This window comes from Mangifera indica, chromosome 1 (genome assembly GCF_011075055.1).
Source record: "Mangifera indica cultivar Alphonso chromosome 1, CATAS_Mindica_2.1, whole genome shotgun sequence".
Lineage (NCBI taxonomy): Eukaryota > Viridiplantae > Streptophyta > Magnoliopsida > Sapindales > Anacardiaceae > Mangifera > Mangifera indica.
The window spans coordinates 27,224,571-27,241,950 of NC_058137.1; the positions used below are offsets into that span (position 1 = coordinate 27,224,571).

Consider the following 17,380-nt stretch of genomic DNA (forward strand, 5'->3'; position numbering starts at 1 on the left):
AACGATTTCTATTGTGAATTCAACATTTGCAATGGTGGACGGTTAGCTTTTACATTCCGCAAATTTTTATTTTAAATTATATTGTGTGTAATTTTGTTTTTGTACATGGTTATAAAGACTTAAGCTATGTTTAATAAGAAAACATTGGGAATCTATGAATTTAGAAATAAATAGAGGCAGGGCTTTTGAATGTATATATGCTAATTGCTATTGTATTACTTGAATGTTCTTGATACAAAGATTATTATTCTATGTTTACTTATTAAAACAATATGTTTTAATCATAGCGATTTAAATTAGTTTTATTCTCAAAAATAAAAATTTTATACTAACAAAAAATAAATAAATAAAAATATGTTTAAACGAACTTGGTTGGGTTTTTGGGTCCTTAGCTATATTAAAAAAAAAAAACTCAAATTTATTTTATATAAAAGGCCCAACCCATTATATTAATGAATTAGGGTAAAATAAGGTTCAACATAATAAAACAACACATAAATAATACACAAAAATTAAAATAAAAAAGAGAGAAGAGGAGACAAAAACATTTTCTTGATTTTTTTAGTGAGCATCCGTGAAATACTTTTATTTTCTCTCAATCTCATTGTTGCATCACTTTGATTTTTTGATTTCTAGTTGAAAACTCATTGTTCTCTATTTTGAATGGTGAAGATTATATTTTGTTTCTCAAGTAATTGTTATCTATGTTAAAACGTGACCGATTATATATTATAGTTCAGTTTAAATAACTTTTAAAAAACGTCTTTTTATCTTTCATCTATTGTTGGATTGCTCTCAGATTTTGATAGTATCTTGTCACATTTGGATGGTAGAAATTTGTTTTTAATACTCGTAACGTAAGATATAGGCTTACAAGTTTGTTGTAATATTATCTAATTTTCTGCAGTTATGTTATTTCTTTATTTTGTTGCTTTGAAGGGTTGTGTACTTATTCGTAAACTGAAACATTATATTATTATTTTAGATATAGTAGATTGATTTATTTGGGTGATGTCATGTGGTTTTACTCTCCATATCAAAGAGGTTTTTACATCATATTATAGTTTTCTTTTTTGTTATATTTGTTTTTTATTGTTTAATGTAATAAAATCATATTTTGATTAATTATTTGTTGACATATAATTTAATCAAGAAAGAGAAATTTTGATTTTGGTCTTGTTAGTTTGATTGTTTTGTTCCCAACAAACACTTCGTTTAACTTCCTCTAGAGAATACTATTCTGAAAATTGAGTTGATGATGAGAGTTAGGATCACTAAACCATTACTTAAGGTGAGATATTGTATAACATAATTCAACTTGAACAATGTTTAATCTCTTTTCTCATTATTTTTCAAAACGAAAATTATTTTCTATCAATAAGTTCAATTAAAGTAAACATGTTTGAAATAACATTATGCTATTTTTGTCCTTAATTGAAATTTGGGGATTAATTTATTAGAGGATAAGCTTATTTGTGGTAATTACAAAACAATAATTTTATTATCAATATTCAACAATTACAATTCTATTAACAAAGCTCACGTTATCATATACACTTTTTTTTTCTCACTCTTGGAGATGTAGTTCTCCAATTAACACTCACCAACACTCTACAGTCACTTTCATAAGAGCGACTTTGGTCATTATTTACAGTTGCTTATATTGGTTACTTAGCCAACTTTGAATATTCTTCCAGCTTCTTGGAATGGTAATACGAGACTGGACATCTTGTAGCAGAAATTCCTGGATACATGTAGAGCAAGTAGATTCTAGAGAATGTAGTTTATTTGTACATGTTTTAAAGATCGAATTGATGATATTAGACATCTCTTCTTCTCTTAAACATCGGCATCATTGGACTCATTTTGTGCTCAAAAGCTTCAATGTACAAATTTTCCTTAGTTTCCACCAGTAATCCCCATAGGGTGAAAACTACAAAATCACTAGAGAATATATATACTTGCTCCTAAATTATAAGGCCTTGATGCAAATGTAACATCATGGATTTTCATCGCTTGTTCAGCATACTCTGGAGAAGAAACAATATTGGAATTTTCTCCAAGATGAAGGTGCATAAATGGCCCATATCTTTGCCAAGTCTCTTAGAAACCGGTTGGATTTTATTTTGATTCCAGTCCCCAATATATTTATAGAATACCGGGACTCCTTCACCGTGCATCTCTTATCTTAGCTGCTCCCATTCCTATAGGCACCGTATTGAAAATTTTACATTATGTAGTTGTTTCGTCTTTCTGTGTTTGGTTTTTACTAGGATAAATAGAAATATATATTTTATATATATACACACTTTACGAAGAGAACAATTCTGTCGGTATGGCGCAAAGATTAAAGATCTATCCACACGTGGATAACAGTAAATCTGACAATTTTTGTGACAAAGAAATATGGACCCTATATATGTATGCATCTCCAGCTTGGAGAAATTTCTACTATTCAAGATAAATGGACTTTACTTCCAGCAAATTTTATTGCTTCAAATGCTGGATCAGTGATTAACTTCATAGACACAATTTCCTCATCTACATATGGTGTCATAGTGCAGCTTCCTGAGAGAAATGAAAAGATCAAGAACGATTCAAAACGGTTATCAGAGTAATTACACCGTCGGCAGAAGGTTTTAACACAGCAATTCGAGAACAATTTAAATCGGCTGCCAAGCAGATTATGCATTTGTAAGAGATGAAACTATAATCTTTAAGATTTTAAAGACAAAGAAGTTAAGACTTACATTGCCATTGAAGAAGTACAGAAACACATACTATATAACTTTTATAGAAATCTTTCTGAGAAGCTTCTCTTTGAAGAAACTTGTCAGAACGACGAGTGACCAGCTGCAAAACTAGCAATCAAAGTGCATTTCTTATTTGCATATACTTCCATCGGAGGCTATGAATGATAAGGAATGGGAATCAAACATAAATCATCTTTTCTCTTTGTGCTGACACCAAATGACTCAGTCATGTCCAAATCTTGATTCTTCATTCCACCAGGAAGTTTCCAGTCAAAATGGTATAGCAACATTGCTAGAGGAAGCTCAACATTGGCCATGCCGAATGAAATTCCTGGGCATATCCTCCGTCCAGCGCCAAATGGGATGAATTCGAAATGAGTCCCCCTAAAGTCAATAGCACTATCAATAAACCTCTCTGGATTAAAGTTCTCAGGTTCAGACCAATATTTTGGATCCCTTCCGATGGCCCATGCATTAACAATGACTCTGGATTTGACAGGCACGTTGAATCCATTGATCTCACAGCTTTCTCCACATTCCCTTGGAATTAACAGCGGGGCGGGAGGATGTAATCTCAGAGTCTCTTTTATTACTAGCTTCAAGAATTTCATTTCACTAATGCCTGTTTCATCAACCTTCCCTTTTGTATTAAACACATCCCTCACCTCAGTTTGTGCTTTTCTCATCAGTGTTGGATTTTTTATCATCTCACAAAATGCCCAATCAATTACGGTAGCCGATGTTTCACTTCCAGCACTAAAAATATCCTGTAAAGGAAGTTTAAATCATGCTCTATACATGGAATGATAGATTACCTATAGTTTGACCTATATTTCATTTTGAAAAGTCTACCTCTATCAAGATAATTTGCAATTATAATGAATATCAAATTAGGTAACAATAGTAATGTGTTTTATCTTTAATTTAAAATTATTCAATCAGATAATGACGTATATCATTAGTATCCAATTTATACAAATTTTAAATGTTTGATAGTGTAAATGTTTCATAGAATTTGTGTTGACCAAATGATAGAGAGATTAGTTCATGCATTGAACTATGAGGATGTTATCGTATAAGAAGTACTTACCAAAATTATTGCTTTAATGTTCTTGGGAGTTAAAGAAAATTGAGGATCACTATGCTCTTGAAGCTTTAGCAGAACATCAACCAAATCTTTATCTCCTTCACTCTTGTATGGCATTTTATGTTCATTGACAATATTTTCAAGTATTCTATCAGCTTCTTGATGTATCTTCTCAAGTTTTGACTTGACTCCACTGATCGATTGGAGCAGTTTGATGGAAGGAAAGACATCGGGGATATTAAAACCTGCTAGCAATTTCGTAGACTCTTTGATAACCGCTATAAATGACCCTTTATCCTTGCAATTTTTTCCAAAGGCTGCCCTTGAAGTGACACCATATGATGATGAGAAAATTGCTTCAGTGAGGTTAATCACTGATCCTGCTTTTGAAGCAATCGAATCTACGAGATTAAACACCTCTTCTTCTCTTAAAAATCGAAAAGATTGTACTTGTTTAGGGCTCAAAAGCTCCGACGTGCAAATTTTCCTTATCTTTCTCAAGTAATCACCATATGGTGAAAAGGCTATATCAGTACATTCATAAGTCATAATACTTGCGGCTTCATTATAAGGCCTTGAAGCAAATATGGCGTCATGAGTTTTCATCACTTGTTCAGCATACTCTGGGGAAGAAACAACAATAGTAGAAAGTTCTCCCAGCTGTAGGTGCATAAAGGGTCCATATTTCTGGGCCAAATCTCTTAGTGCACGATGAGGTAGAGACCCCATAGCGAGAAGCTGGTGAAGATTTCCAATAAAAGGTAATTTCGGTGGCCCTGGAGGGAGATTGAAAGATCCGTCATTAGTTTTAAATCTTTTGCTAAGCTTCATCACCATGAAGACGAAAAGAAGAAAGCTGAGAAGGATTGACAAGGAGGGGAATATGAACTCCATATGTGAAAGATGAAAGAGAATAGTGAGTAAGGATTATACTATGTAACTATCTCTGAAATACGTAGCGCAAATATATATATATGTGTGTGTGTGTGAACTTCGTAAAAAAATTTAGAGAGGGATTTCTCAGGCTAGGTTATTACAGTCCACACACTGTAACAGGTTTCAAAACGCCAAATATAATGATAGGAATCTTGTTACATCAAGTAGAAGTACTTTGATTCAAGAGATTGCCATCTTGTGCCGGCAAATTAATAAGAACAATGACATAGCAGCGACATAACCAAACTAACAAACATTGAATCCATTTGGGACCGCTTTCATACTCAATTATTTTAAAGGCTGATTACCTTACAATAAATATTTTTTAGACTTTTTTTTTTTCAGTAAAATATGAAAGCTGAGAAGGATTGACGGGGAAGGTGACATGATCCGATTCTTTTGTCATAGATAAAATAAGAACGGTGAGGATTTACAGTCTACTATTGTAAAAGGTCTCTTCTTGTGCTGGCTGTTATCGGTGGATCCATCCTGAGAACTTAATGATCAATTGTCTTCTTGTCTCTTGAGTTATTTGTGGCCAGTGACTATATCTTAATAAAATATTGTTTTGAAGTCTTTTATATGTGTTTTATTTGTTCCATTATTTTAAACCTAGTAGTTGTTGCTTAACCCAAAAACAATGTAGAATGAACAAGAAGGTCAATTTTATCAGCTTTTATTTAAACATATTTTTCAAAATAATGAATGAGACACCTTCATACAAATAAAAACCACTATAGAACAAGATTACTTCACAAATGATTCATTATCTTCCTTGGCTAAATATTCCTTCCGATTAAATAATTCAAAAAAAAAAAAATAGTTAGATAAGATCAATAGTTAGTGTAACAAGTCTCTCATATTAAATAGGGATTTTTTTTTAATTGCAATGTAATGATAAAAACTTTTACTTTTTTATCTGTTTTAATTTGAACGATTCAAACATGAGATTGATCTCTATGCCCACAATAAATAAGAAAATATTATGCATATATATTTTAAATATACAAATGAGTACATACTTATATATGTTATTATGTGATTAAATGCTACTTAATTCTTAATTTAAAATAATTTAATATCAAATATATACTTATTTGTGTATTTAAAATAGATATATAAAGTTTTATTGAATAAATAATTACTTGATTTAGAAGTTTTAATAAGTTCTGGGAATCTATATTCATTTTTTTTTTTTACCATTATTCTTGGCTCATTTCATGTTTTAAATTGTTTATATGGATTTATATAATGCTTTCTTGTAATTATTTTCCCCAAAATATTCCTGTTCTGTGTGCATCATCAATCAGATGGATAATTTTTTTGTAACATCCCTCCCTAGAAGTACTATCCATCGAAGGAGAAATGTTACGAATTAATATTCGTAGCATCTATTTTTTTTCTTTTTTTTTTTAAATACTACACTTTGGGCCCTTACCCCCTTGCAAGATATTGTCCGCTTTGGGCAACCTTCGGCCCGCACGGCTTTAAAATGCGTCTTGTAGGGAAACGAGTGGGCCCTCACTCAACTGCCAAGATATTGTCCCCTTACGGCCCAGCCTTTTCGGGGTTTTGTTCCTTGGACTCAAAGGCCTGGTCAGGGCTTGGCCCAAGAACGCGTCTTGCCTGGTAATGGGGGCCTTACTCATATATAGCACTTCACTCGCCACAAGCTTGCCGATGTGGGATTTGCCTAGGGGTGTCACATACACCCCCCTTGTACGGGACTCAGCGTCCTCGCTGAGGTTTGCCCTACCATCCTTCAGAGGCTTGGGCTGGGCTCTGATACCAACACTTTGGGCCCTTACCCCCCTGCAAGATATTGTCCGCTTTGGGCAACCTTCGGCCCGCACGGCTTTAAAACGCGTCTTGCCTGGTAATGGGGGTCTTACTCATATATAGCACTTCACTCGCCACAAGCTTGCCGATGTGGGATTTGCCTAGGGGTGTCACATACACCCCCCCTTACAGGACTCAGCGTCCTCGCTGAGGTTTGCCCCACCATCCTTCAGAGGCTTGGGCTGGGCTCTGATACCAACACTTTGGGCCCTTACCCCCCTGCAAGATATTGTCCGCTTTGGGCAACCTTCGGCCCGCACGGCTTTAAAACGCGTCTTGTCTGGTAATGGGGGCCTTACTTATATATAGCAATTCACTCGCCACAAGCTTGCTGATGTGGGATTTGCCTAAGGGTGTCACATACACCCCCCCTTTACGGGACTCAGCGTCCTCGCTGAGGTTTGCCCCACCATCCTTCAGAGGCTTGGGCTGGGCTTTGATACCAACACTTTGGGCCCTTAACCCCCTGCAAGATATTGTCCGCTTTGGGCAACCTTCGGCCCGCACGGCTTTAAAACGCGTCTTGCCTGGTAATGAGGGTCTTACTCATATATAACACTTCACTCGCCACAAGCTTGCCGATGTGGGATTTGCCTAGGGGTGTCACATTTTTTTTCTTGAACTCTGCTACTTCACACCATAAACAATGCTCAAATGGGCAATTTATCTGAGAAAGCATTGGGAATCAATGAATTTAGAAATAAATAGAGACAAGGCTTTTGAATGTATATATGCAAATTGATATTTTATTACATGAGTGTTCTTGATACAAAGATTATTATTTTATTATTACTTATTAATACATCATGTTCTAATCAGTGCAATTTGAATTACTTTTTTTTTTCTCAAAAATAAAAAAATTTTAATAACAAAAAAAACAAAAATATCTTCAAAACAAACACTTCCTTCATTGAAAAGCAGGGTTTAATGTATTAGAGGGTGGGTTTATTCGTGGAAATTATACAACAGTAATTTTATTATCAATATTCAACTATTACAAATCGATTTTCTAAGAGCAACATTGGTCTTTATTTATATGTTGGTTACTTAGCTGACTTTGAAGGCAGTACGAGTTTGCCTACAATGCCCATAATGAATAATGACCTGATTTAGAAGTTTTGATGAATTATAGAAATATATATTCAATGTTTTTACCATTATTCTTAGCTTATTTGACGTTTTGAATTGTTTATATGGGGCCTTACATAATGCTTCTTCTTGTTAAAGATGAGGTAAGTTCTTCATGAAGACTAATTTTCCTATAATTAATTTTCCGAAATTATTCCCTTTTTATGTAATATACTATAATTTTAAATTATAACAGAAAACTACATTATCAACCACGTAAATACTTTTTTTTTTCTTGGACTATGCTACTTCACACCATAAAGAATGCTCAAATGAGAGATCCGTTTAAGAAATGTCAGTTTCTCTTTATTTCACATATACATTTTAATGAGCTGTTAAATAAAGTTAGTGGTCCGTAACTTCCCATTACATCCTTAACGCTATGACATATATATTGAATTTTTGTGAGACACTTAAACAAATCTCACATTGACAAACCATGAGAGAGATGTTGAGTTTGTTTGTATACATTTCATCTCTAAATGATGAAAAAATTTAATTGGTTAAATAGTTTCTAAGCTCTTTAAACTGTTAAAACTTTTTTTAAGTTATAAAACTCAAAAGTAAAGTCATAATAGACTGTTTATTCAAAGTGAATAATATCTTGATAGTTAGTCGAACTATTGAACCAAAAATGTTATAAATGAAGACATTAAGTCTTGTAAGGAGGGGGGTGAATGTTACAATTTCATATATAGCTTCATGGGTTGAATGGATAATTGATACACATTTGCCATTTATTTTGTGAATTTGGATCACTTGAAAGCCCTTACATTCAAGAATGATTTCTATTGCAAATTCAACATTTGCATTGCAGGGGGGTTGACTTTTACAATTTTCAAATTTTTTTTTTAAAATTTACATTATGTGCAATTTCGTTTATATAGGCTTAAAAGCTTAATTTATATATTCCAACAAGAAAACGTTGGAAATCTATGAATTTAAAAATAAATAGAACAAGAGGCTTTTTAATGTGTATATATACTAGTTGTTATATAATATGTTACATGAGTTTTATTGATACAAAGATTATTATATTATTTTTACATATTTATAAAACATATTTTAATCAGTGCAAATTAAATTAGTTTTTTTTTTCTCCAAAATAACAATTTTATAAGGACAAAAAAATAAAAATAAAACACACCCCCTTCAATTTCCTATAGAGAATGCTATCATAATTAAACATTGGCCTGATGATACGAGTCAGGACAACCAAATCATTGCTTAAAGTGAGACATTATGTACCGCAATTGAACTAAATAATGTTGAATCTGTTTTCGCATTATTCGTCAAAAAGAAAAGTATTTTTTTTTTTTTTTTATAAATAATTTCAATTAGCGTAGACATGCTTGAAATAAAGTTATGTTGTCCTTAGCTTTCATCAAAATTAAGGATTTTATTAAAGCCAAAGAACTATTATCCATCCAAGTTTTAGTCTAATTTTAAAAGTACATTCATAGTAAATAAAAAATATAAACACCTATTCATAAGATAACAATTGTTAAAATTTTTAGTTAGAGGTAAGAGTCAAATTGTTATTTTACTACTAAATCTTAAAACCTTCAAAATTAATATTATTTTTCTTCTCAGGTTTTAAAAAAATAATACTTCATTGCATTCTTAAAGTTTTAAAAGTTTAGATTTCACCCCTAAGACTTATTACCCTTCTCCAACCACCATCTCTATCTCCGACAATCGTCAAATCTACTCTAAATAATTGTCATCGAAGTCTTTTCACCTCTCTGACAACAAATTGATGAATTTTGTCTAGAAATCCAGACAATTTTTGTTTGAATGCGTTGTCGTTTAGACGAAGAGATTTAGATTCTCAACAAAGAGCAATGACGCGGCAAGGAGCACAAATCTCAGCTTCTCAACAGAGATATGGATTTGATGAAGATGAATAAGAGAGTGAAGTTAAATCATCGATTGAGTGCGACTGCTCTTCAACCAAAGAAAGAACTTCTTTGCCAAAGAAGATGGGTGGGAAGAGGAAGTTGACTGAAAAAGAAGAAAAGAAAAACCTTGTGAGAAAATACAGTTTTTCAAAGTTTAATCATATAAGAAATTGTTTGTTTTTTAAACTAAAAAAGAAAAATAACATAATTTTTTAGGATTTGAGAATAAAATAATAGTTTTATCATTATCTCTAATTAAAAATTTTAATAATAATTAATTTATTAATAGATGTTTGATTAAGCAAGTCTTAATAGGAAACAGTCCTTTTGTCTTTTATTTTTTAGATATTTGTACAATATTGACCAACTATAAATCTATCATTAAAGCTCACGTCATCATATACATTATTTTCTCACCCTCTTGCAGATATAGTTCTCCACTTCACACTCTTGGAGATATAATTCTCCACTTATACTCACCAACCAACACTCCTCTACACTCACTTTCATAAGAGCGACAATAGTATTTATTTGTGGTTGCTGACGTTGGCTACTCAGCTGACTTTGAATATTCTTCTAGATTCTCGGATGGCTGTACGAGAGTTGATATCTTGTAGCAGAAATTCCTGAATACTTGTAGAGCAAGAAGATTCTATAGGATAAGAGGTAGAGAGAGGCGGTGTTTTATTTTTAACATTTTCAAACCCCTGTTTTTATTTCAAAAACTATATATATATTTTTTTACTTTCACTATAGGTACTTATGGATGGTAAGGAATGGGAATCAAGCATAAATCATCTTTTCTTCTTACGGTCAAACCAGAGGACTCTGTCATATCCAGGTCTTGATTTTTCATTCCCTCAGGAAGTTTCCAATCAAAATGGTACAACAAATTCGCCAAATGAAACTCAACACTGGCCAGACCAAATAAAATTCCAGGGCAAATCCTCCTCCCAGCGCCAAATGGAATTAACTCAAAATTAGTCCCCTTATAGTCAATAGCACTATCAACGAACCTCTCTGGAATAAAGCTCTCAGGTTCAATCCAATAGTTTGGATCCCTTCCGATGGCCCATGCGTTAACAATGACTTTGGTTTTGGCTGGTATGTTGAATCCATTAATCTCACACTGTTCTCTACATTCTCTTGGAATCAACAAAGGAGCAGCAGAATGTAATCTCAAAGTCTCTTTTATTATTAGCTTCAAGAACTTCGTTTCACTCATGCTCGTTTCATCAACCTTCCCTTTGGTATTGAACACTTCCCTCACCTCAGCTTGTGCCTTTCTCATTAACGTTGAATTTTTTATCAGTTCACAGAATGCCCAATCTGTTACAGTAGCAGATGTCTCACTACCGGCAGTAAAAACGTCCTGGAAATTAAGGAAGTTAAAATCCACGCGTTATAAGAAGAGTCAATTCAGCTGTCTATGTGACTTCAAACATTCTCTAAATAATTTTAAAGGCTCGCAGATACCAACTAATTTTAAGAAGAATTAAAGAAAAACAAGCATGGAACAAATACAAAAAATAGAGGAAGTGCAATATTGGACCTTAAGATGCAAAATTTGACTTTTTAAGCTAAATAAGGACACAGGGACAATATGATCTCTTGTACTGATCAGTATATAACACAAATTAGTGCACGTTTATAGTTTTTGGGTGATGACATCTCAGTTTGTTGAGACTTTTTAACAGAATTTATGTTCATGAGATATTAGAGAGAGCTTAGTTTATGCGTTGATGAAATCTAAGGAGGTAGATAAACATGGTAAAAGAAGGAAAAATACTTACAAAGATGATTGCTTTGATGTTCTCAGCTGTTAAAGAAAATTGAGGATCATCACCATACTCTTGAAACTTCAGGAGAACGTCAACCAAATCTGCCTCTCTTTCACTCTTGTCAGACATCTTATGTTCATTCACAATGTTTTCAACTATTTTATCAGCTTCTTGATGCAGTTTCTCGATTTTCGACTTGATTCCAGTAATATATTGGAGCAGTTTGATGGAAGGAAACAAATCCGTTACATCAAAACCTCCTAGCAATTTTATAGCATCATTTATGACGGATTTGAATGATTCTTTATCTTTGCATTTTTTGCCAAAAGCCGCCCTTGAAGTGCCTCCATATGTGGATGAGAAAATTACCTCGGTGAGGTTGATCACTGATCCTGCTTTTGAAGCAATCGAATTTATGAGATTAGAAGCCTCTTCTTCTCTCAAAGGTCGGAAAGATTCGACTTGTATTGGGCTTAAAAGCTCCGTCTTACTGATTTTCTTTACCTTTCTCCAGTAATCGCCATATGGTGAAAAGACTATATCGCTTTGATGATAAGTCATGACACTGATTGCTTCGTTATAAGGCCTTGAAGCAAATACGACGTCATGAGTTTTCATCACTTGTTCAGCGTACTCCCGCGAAGAAACAACAATAGTAGAAAGTTCTCCCAGCTGTAGGTGCATAAAGGGTCCATATTTCTTGGCCAAATCTCTTAGTGCACGATGAGGAAGAGACCCCATAGCAACAAGCTGGTGAAGATTTCCAATAAAAGGTAATTTCAACGGCCCTGGAGGGAGATTTAAAGTTCCATCGTTGGTTTTAAATCTTTTCCCTATTTTCATCACCATGAAGACGAAAAGAAGAAAGCTGAGAAGGATTGGCAAGGAGGGGCATGCAAACTCCATATGTGAAAGATGGAAAGGAAAGAGTATGTGGATTGTAACATCGTTGGCTCTGAATGAACGAATATATGCATTTCTCATATTGGCTTCTTACCATGTACCCCCTAGAATAAGCTTTACTGTTTAATTGTTCCCTCTGGTCTAAGAAAAGAACATAAAGGTGCCCTTATGTCAGGATGACCATCAAGGGAGGATTCTTCATAATGTTTAAATACAATAAAACTATGTGTATAAATAATATATATAACTTTATATATAAATAACGACGTATCATCATGTGATTGAGTGTTATTTTATTTTTAATTTTTAATTATCTAATTATATCATAATATATCATTATATATAAATAAAAATTGAATGTATAACATTACTTGTCTAGATAATATGATAGGAGATTTGTACTTGTTTCTAGAATCTAAAGTAAAAATTAATATGTTATTCAATAAAATCATGGTGAAAATAATGATTAAATTCCTCCAAATGTTGACTAGAATTGAGTTAATAGAGTTAAATAGTATTTGACTTGAGTTTGGCTTGATAAAATAATAGGGTTGAGCTCTAGGTAGGATTTATTGGTTCAAGCTTAATTTAAAAAATTATATTTAAACTCATTAATTTTTAAATAATTATATTTAAGCTTTATAATTTATATTTATCAATTATCTTTCATATTCAAAATCAATGAATAAGTTTTAATGGTGCAAATACAAATACAAAACTTTTAATAATTTATTGATATTTCATTCGAACCAAGCCATAAGCTTGCATCTCACTAAGCCAATGAGCAAACTTGAGAACCGAAATCCAACGACTGTGAGTCAGACTATTGAACCAAAGAATGTTCAGATTGAATGCAAACTATGAAAAATGTGATTGCTGAAGAGTCTCTTCCTTCAACTTCCATCAGTGAACCGTTTGACAAAATTATGGAAGCAAGAATGCTATTCATAATTTTGTTGTGCATAGATAATCTAGATAATGTTGAATTTTTCTCAAATTATATCCATGAGTAGATTTCCATATAAGTCAACTAGCACATAAACAGATCAATCAGTGTCTTGCATTGAAAAGAAAATTTAGAATCACTTCTTTTTAGGGTGGGATTATTTGTACCAAAAAAATGCAATTTTCAAAACCAAATCCTATTTGAATATTTAGATTTTTACATATTTTTCTTATGCAAAAGAGGCCCACAGTTGAGGTTGTACTACAGAAAGTCTCTTCGGAGACATCTGATAAAATTGAAATGATACAGAGAATATTAGTATGACCCCTCACAAGGATGACACATATAAATCGAAAAACAGCCCAAATTTTTTACTTAAAAAAATTATAGCAGAAAACCAATGGAAATATAGAATTCTGAGAAGAACCTTGAAATGATCTACCTAATTCTTATGTATATTTATGATCATATTTACATGTTACTTGCAGAATCAATAAATTGTTTAGTTTATCTGAATAACTTCAAAATAAACTAGCGTGTATGCTATGCCGTTTTAACAAATTTTGAACTTTATTTAGATAGGTCATCTATTTGTTTTCATTTTTATTTTCTTATTTGCTTTTATCTATGTGTATTGTTACATATACAAACTATATATAAAAACTATCATCTGTATAAACTAAACCTTTTCTTTTGATATGTAATCTCTTTCAATTATCTAATTTATTTTTAATTTAAAATTATCTAAATATATCAGTTTGTAAAGAATAATAATAATGTTACTTAAAGTTCCAGAGCATATGTATTTTATATGGAGCATATGCTTATCTAGAATTGCTAGTATATATTAAAGGTTATGTATACGTAATTCCTTTAACTAGAATAATAATGTTTCTTGTAACTATGTAATAATAAAGATATGTTTAAACCAGAATAAATTACACATGCATAAGAAAAAGATAGGAAAAAAAAAAGTTAAATGAACGAGAGAGACATGTCTTTGTATTTTGAAATAACGTTGAAAGAGATTTGAACTAATGTCTTGTTATAAAATCTCTTTTATTGTTACTCAAACAAGTGTTTGGAGACAAGACACTATTAGTCACGCCCTTTCTTCCCTTATGATCATTTCTTGATGTCTTGTCTAGTACTGAGTGGGAATTCGTATAATCTCCAATAAAAATGCTCAGCAAATTTTCATTCTAGGAGGAATTATAATTTCCTTTCATATTATATGCTGGTGACTCCAAGGTAAGTAAGCTTTTTATGAATGTACATATACAAGTATTGTGTATAAGTAATGCTTCTAGTTGCGGATTGTGTAATTGGCTGCTTTTCCAATACTGTTCTCGTACATTTGACTAAATAGTCTAACCGCAATCACTGGTATTTAGATTTTTGAAACCCCACGGATGTGAGTTTGTCTTTGCCCTAAACCTTAGGTGGGAGTAAGTCTTTTGGCCTTTTATTTTATATAAAACAGTTAATGTCTTTTATACTAAGAAAATTTAAATAACTTGCATATATGAAGCCAGATGGTGTCATAAAAAACATGAATGAATATGCATAAATTATGGAAAATGATAAAAAGAGAATACATGTTTCTTCAGCTTTTGAATGCTACTGAGAAGAGTCAACTAAAGTGCTGCTCGAATTGGTTGCAAATTTCAGTGGAAGATATGATTATGAGTGAAGAGTTTTTCCATGAAAGGGTTGATTCTGCACAAAGTAATAGAACTAATTCTCCACCAGCATATATAGCATGTGTATGTAGCTTACTTGTTGAAGCTTTTATTAATGCCTCCTGCAGATTTTTTGGTCGATGCCAATGAAAATAATTATCATACGAGAATTCATTTGAGAAGAAATCTTGTAAGGGACTGGAATTGGGGCTTGGAAGGTGTCAAGTAGTTAGAGAAGTGCAAATGCAGTTTCTTGGCATCATCAAAGAAGCTGATATTGACATTTGTGTTGCTTTTGACAATGCTTAACTTACATAATCTCTTTCTTCGATCGGAAGACGGATGAGAGCCAGTGATTGGCTTCTCTTGTTCCAGAAAGTCTGCATTCTTATCATCAAGACTTTCTTACATGCACAAGTCAAAGTTTAAAAAAGGACTGCCACCGAAAAATTTCTCTTTTTCTTTGTTTGGTTCTGAAGGTTGTCATTCTCATTGTGGCCCTCAGAGGAAAATCATGCATAAACAACCACCTTAAGAAATTAAATATGGAGTATATCAACACCAGCACAGATTCTTATAAAGAAGGATATTCATCAGTTTGTGAGTACCAGTTTGGGAAGCCATGGTTTAACACAGAGTCATTGTATTGAAATCCAACAAGAAATGTCCTCCTTAGATCTGTTTCCTGATAGGATATTAATACTTTCATTCACTTCTTCTGTTCTTACCTTCAAAACTTAAACTACTGGTCTATTGTTCACCAAATTTCTGCCATGGAAGCAGCGGTATATCTAGCTACAGAAGTTGTATGCTACTGTTGTTGCTCCCTTTATCCTTGTTGCTCCATCTGTTCTAATATCAGAGACACATTTCGTTTCAAATCAAATCTAAAAGCTTTAGAAAAGGAGACAAAGACTCCGGTTGATCTCAAAGACAACATCAATCAACAACTTGCAGCTGCAGAGAAAGCTGGGAAGCCTCCAAAAACTCAAGTGAAAGAGTGGCTTGAAGAGGTCAAAGAATTTCTGCTTCGGCTGGAGGCATAGCAAACAAGTATGGAGACCTACAAGGAAAGCCGCAGTGGATGTTTGTTTAATTGCAGTTACCGGTGTAAATTCAGTAAGGAAGTGGCAATAATGCTTGAGGCGGTAAAGAGACTTACAGCAGCTGGAAATTTCCCCACTGGCATAGTTGATCATGTCCCAGAGCCTTCAAATTTTAATCAAGCTGCAAACTAGCAAACTTCAGGGAAACTTCAATCTTCGTCTGACTGATGTGACCTGACTAGTTTTATGCCCAGTTAGCTTCAGCTTTGCTTGCTCTAGCTTCATAGCTTGTCCCTGCAAGCTGTTGGCTAGTATCTCTTTCTTGTGGGTGATATGTAGTTTCTGCTTCTTTTTACTTTCATGAGCAAGTAAAAATGATTGTCTGAATCTCGCCGATTATTCTGCCAAAAAATAAACATGATGAGGAAATGCCAAGTTATGCACTTAGATGTAAATTAGCCTTGTGATACAAGATCAGTATTGAAGGTTAATAGGTTTGGTTTGTTTGGTTTATGTTGAGCATAGGTTGAGTTGAAATTTAATTGGTCTTCAAAAACAAAACAATACATATAATGAACGCAAATTAAAACTGTAGAAACGTAGAAGGAACATAGTAATTTTTTACGGTTTGACTATTTTCGATGTATCTTACATTCATGGGACATAGTCCAACAAAAGTATCTATTAAGAAATACTATTATTGTCAATTACAAGTTGAAATTAATCACAAACAAACGCTCCCTGTTCACTCCATACGTAGAACAATGTGTATACAAAGAACTTCATAGTTACCATCACCTGTTACTTTTCCAAACAGCAGGAGTGTATTTAACTTAATCCCTCTCAAACATCATTTTGTTTTCAGAAATCACCAAATTAGATCATTTATGTTTTCTGTTTTTTCAGCTTTGTGGATGTTAACTTGGTTGCAGTGCAAGATACAAACTCAGCAGAGAAACCGCTAGAATGCTCAAGGAGACACAGAGGCTTTTGAAGGTTAGTGGTGTGACTGCTAGAAGCCTAGAACAGAACTTGTGAATTATTTGGCAAAAGACGTTGAGTATACCCCGGACCATCAGTTGGAAAACAAACAACAACATCAATAAATTTGGCCAAAGTCATGAGTCTGTTGAATGATTATGACGTTCATAGGACTAATGTTTGGGGCATGCGAGGAGGGGCTTAGACTACCCTGGTAAAACTTGAACAAAAATCTCAAAAATACTTCGCCAACTCAACAATTTGTCATGGTAATGAGGGATACTGTGTCCGAGGATCTAGTTTTAAAAAGGGTGTTCAAGTAAAATAACAGAGATTGAATCTGAAGTGAAAATTATACAAAGTGTGAAGAGGTTGCCTGTTCAACCGTATGGTAATT

The 17,380-nt window shown here is 33.1% G+C and overlaps 2 protein-coding genes and 1 non-coding gene across 3 annotated transcripts; 1 reads left to right on the forward strand and 2 right to left on the reverse strand.

Moving 5' to 3' along the window:
* Positions 1-2,684: 2,684 nt before the first annotated feature.
* Positions 2,685-4,758, reverse strand: LOC123193745 (cytochrome P450 71D11-like). Its single transcript, XM_044606834.1, has 2 exons — positions 3,844-4,758; positions 2,685-3,520 (listed from the first exon to the last, which is right to left on the reverse strand). Exons 1-2 carry the CDS (start codon positions 4,732-4,734, stop codon positions 2,909-2,911), a joined length of 1,503 nt encoding a protein of 500 aa, XP_044462769.1. The 5' UTR covers positions 4,735-4,758; the 3' UTR covers positions 2,685-2,908.
* Positions 4,759-9,952: 5,194 nt separating this feature from the next.
* On the reverse strand, positions 9,953-12,346 carry LOC123193199 (cytochrome P450 71D11-like). Its single transcript, XM_044606019.1, has 2 exons — positions 11,438-12,346; positions 9,953-11,016 (listed from the first exon to the last, which is right to left on the reverse strand). The coding sequence occupies exons 1-2, from the start codon at positions 12,329-12,331 to the stop codon at positions 10,405-10,407; spliced, it is 1,506 nt and encodes a 501-aa protein (XP_044461954.1). The 5' UTR covers positions 12,332-12,346; the 3' UTR covers positions 9,953-10,404.
* Positions 12,347-13,544: 1,198 nt separating this feature from the next.
* LOC123196012 lies at positions 13,545-13,646 on the forward strand. The gene has a single exon (XR_006497568.1). It is a non-coding gene; the product is annotated as a U6 spliceosomal RNA (small nuclear RNA).
* Positions 13,647-17,380: the final 3,734 nt, after the last annotated feature.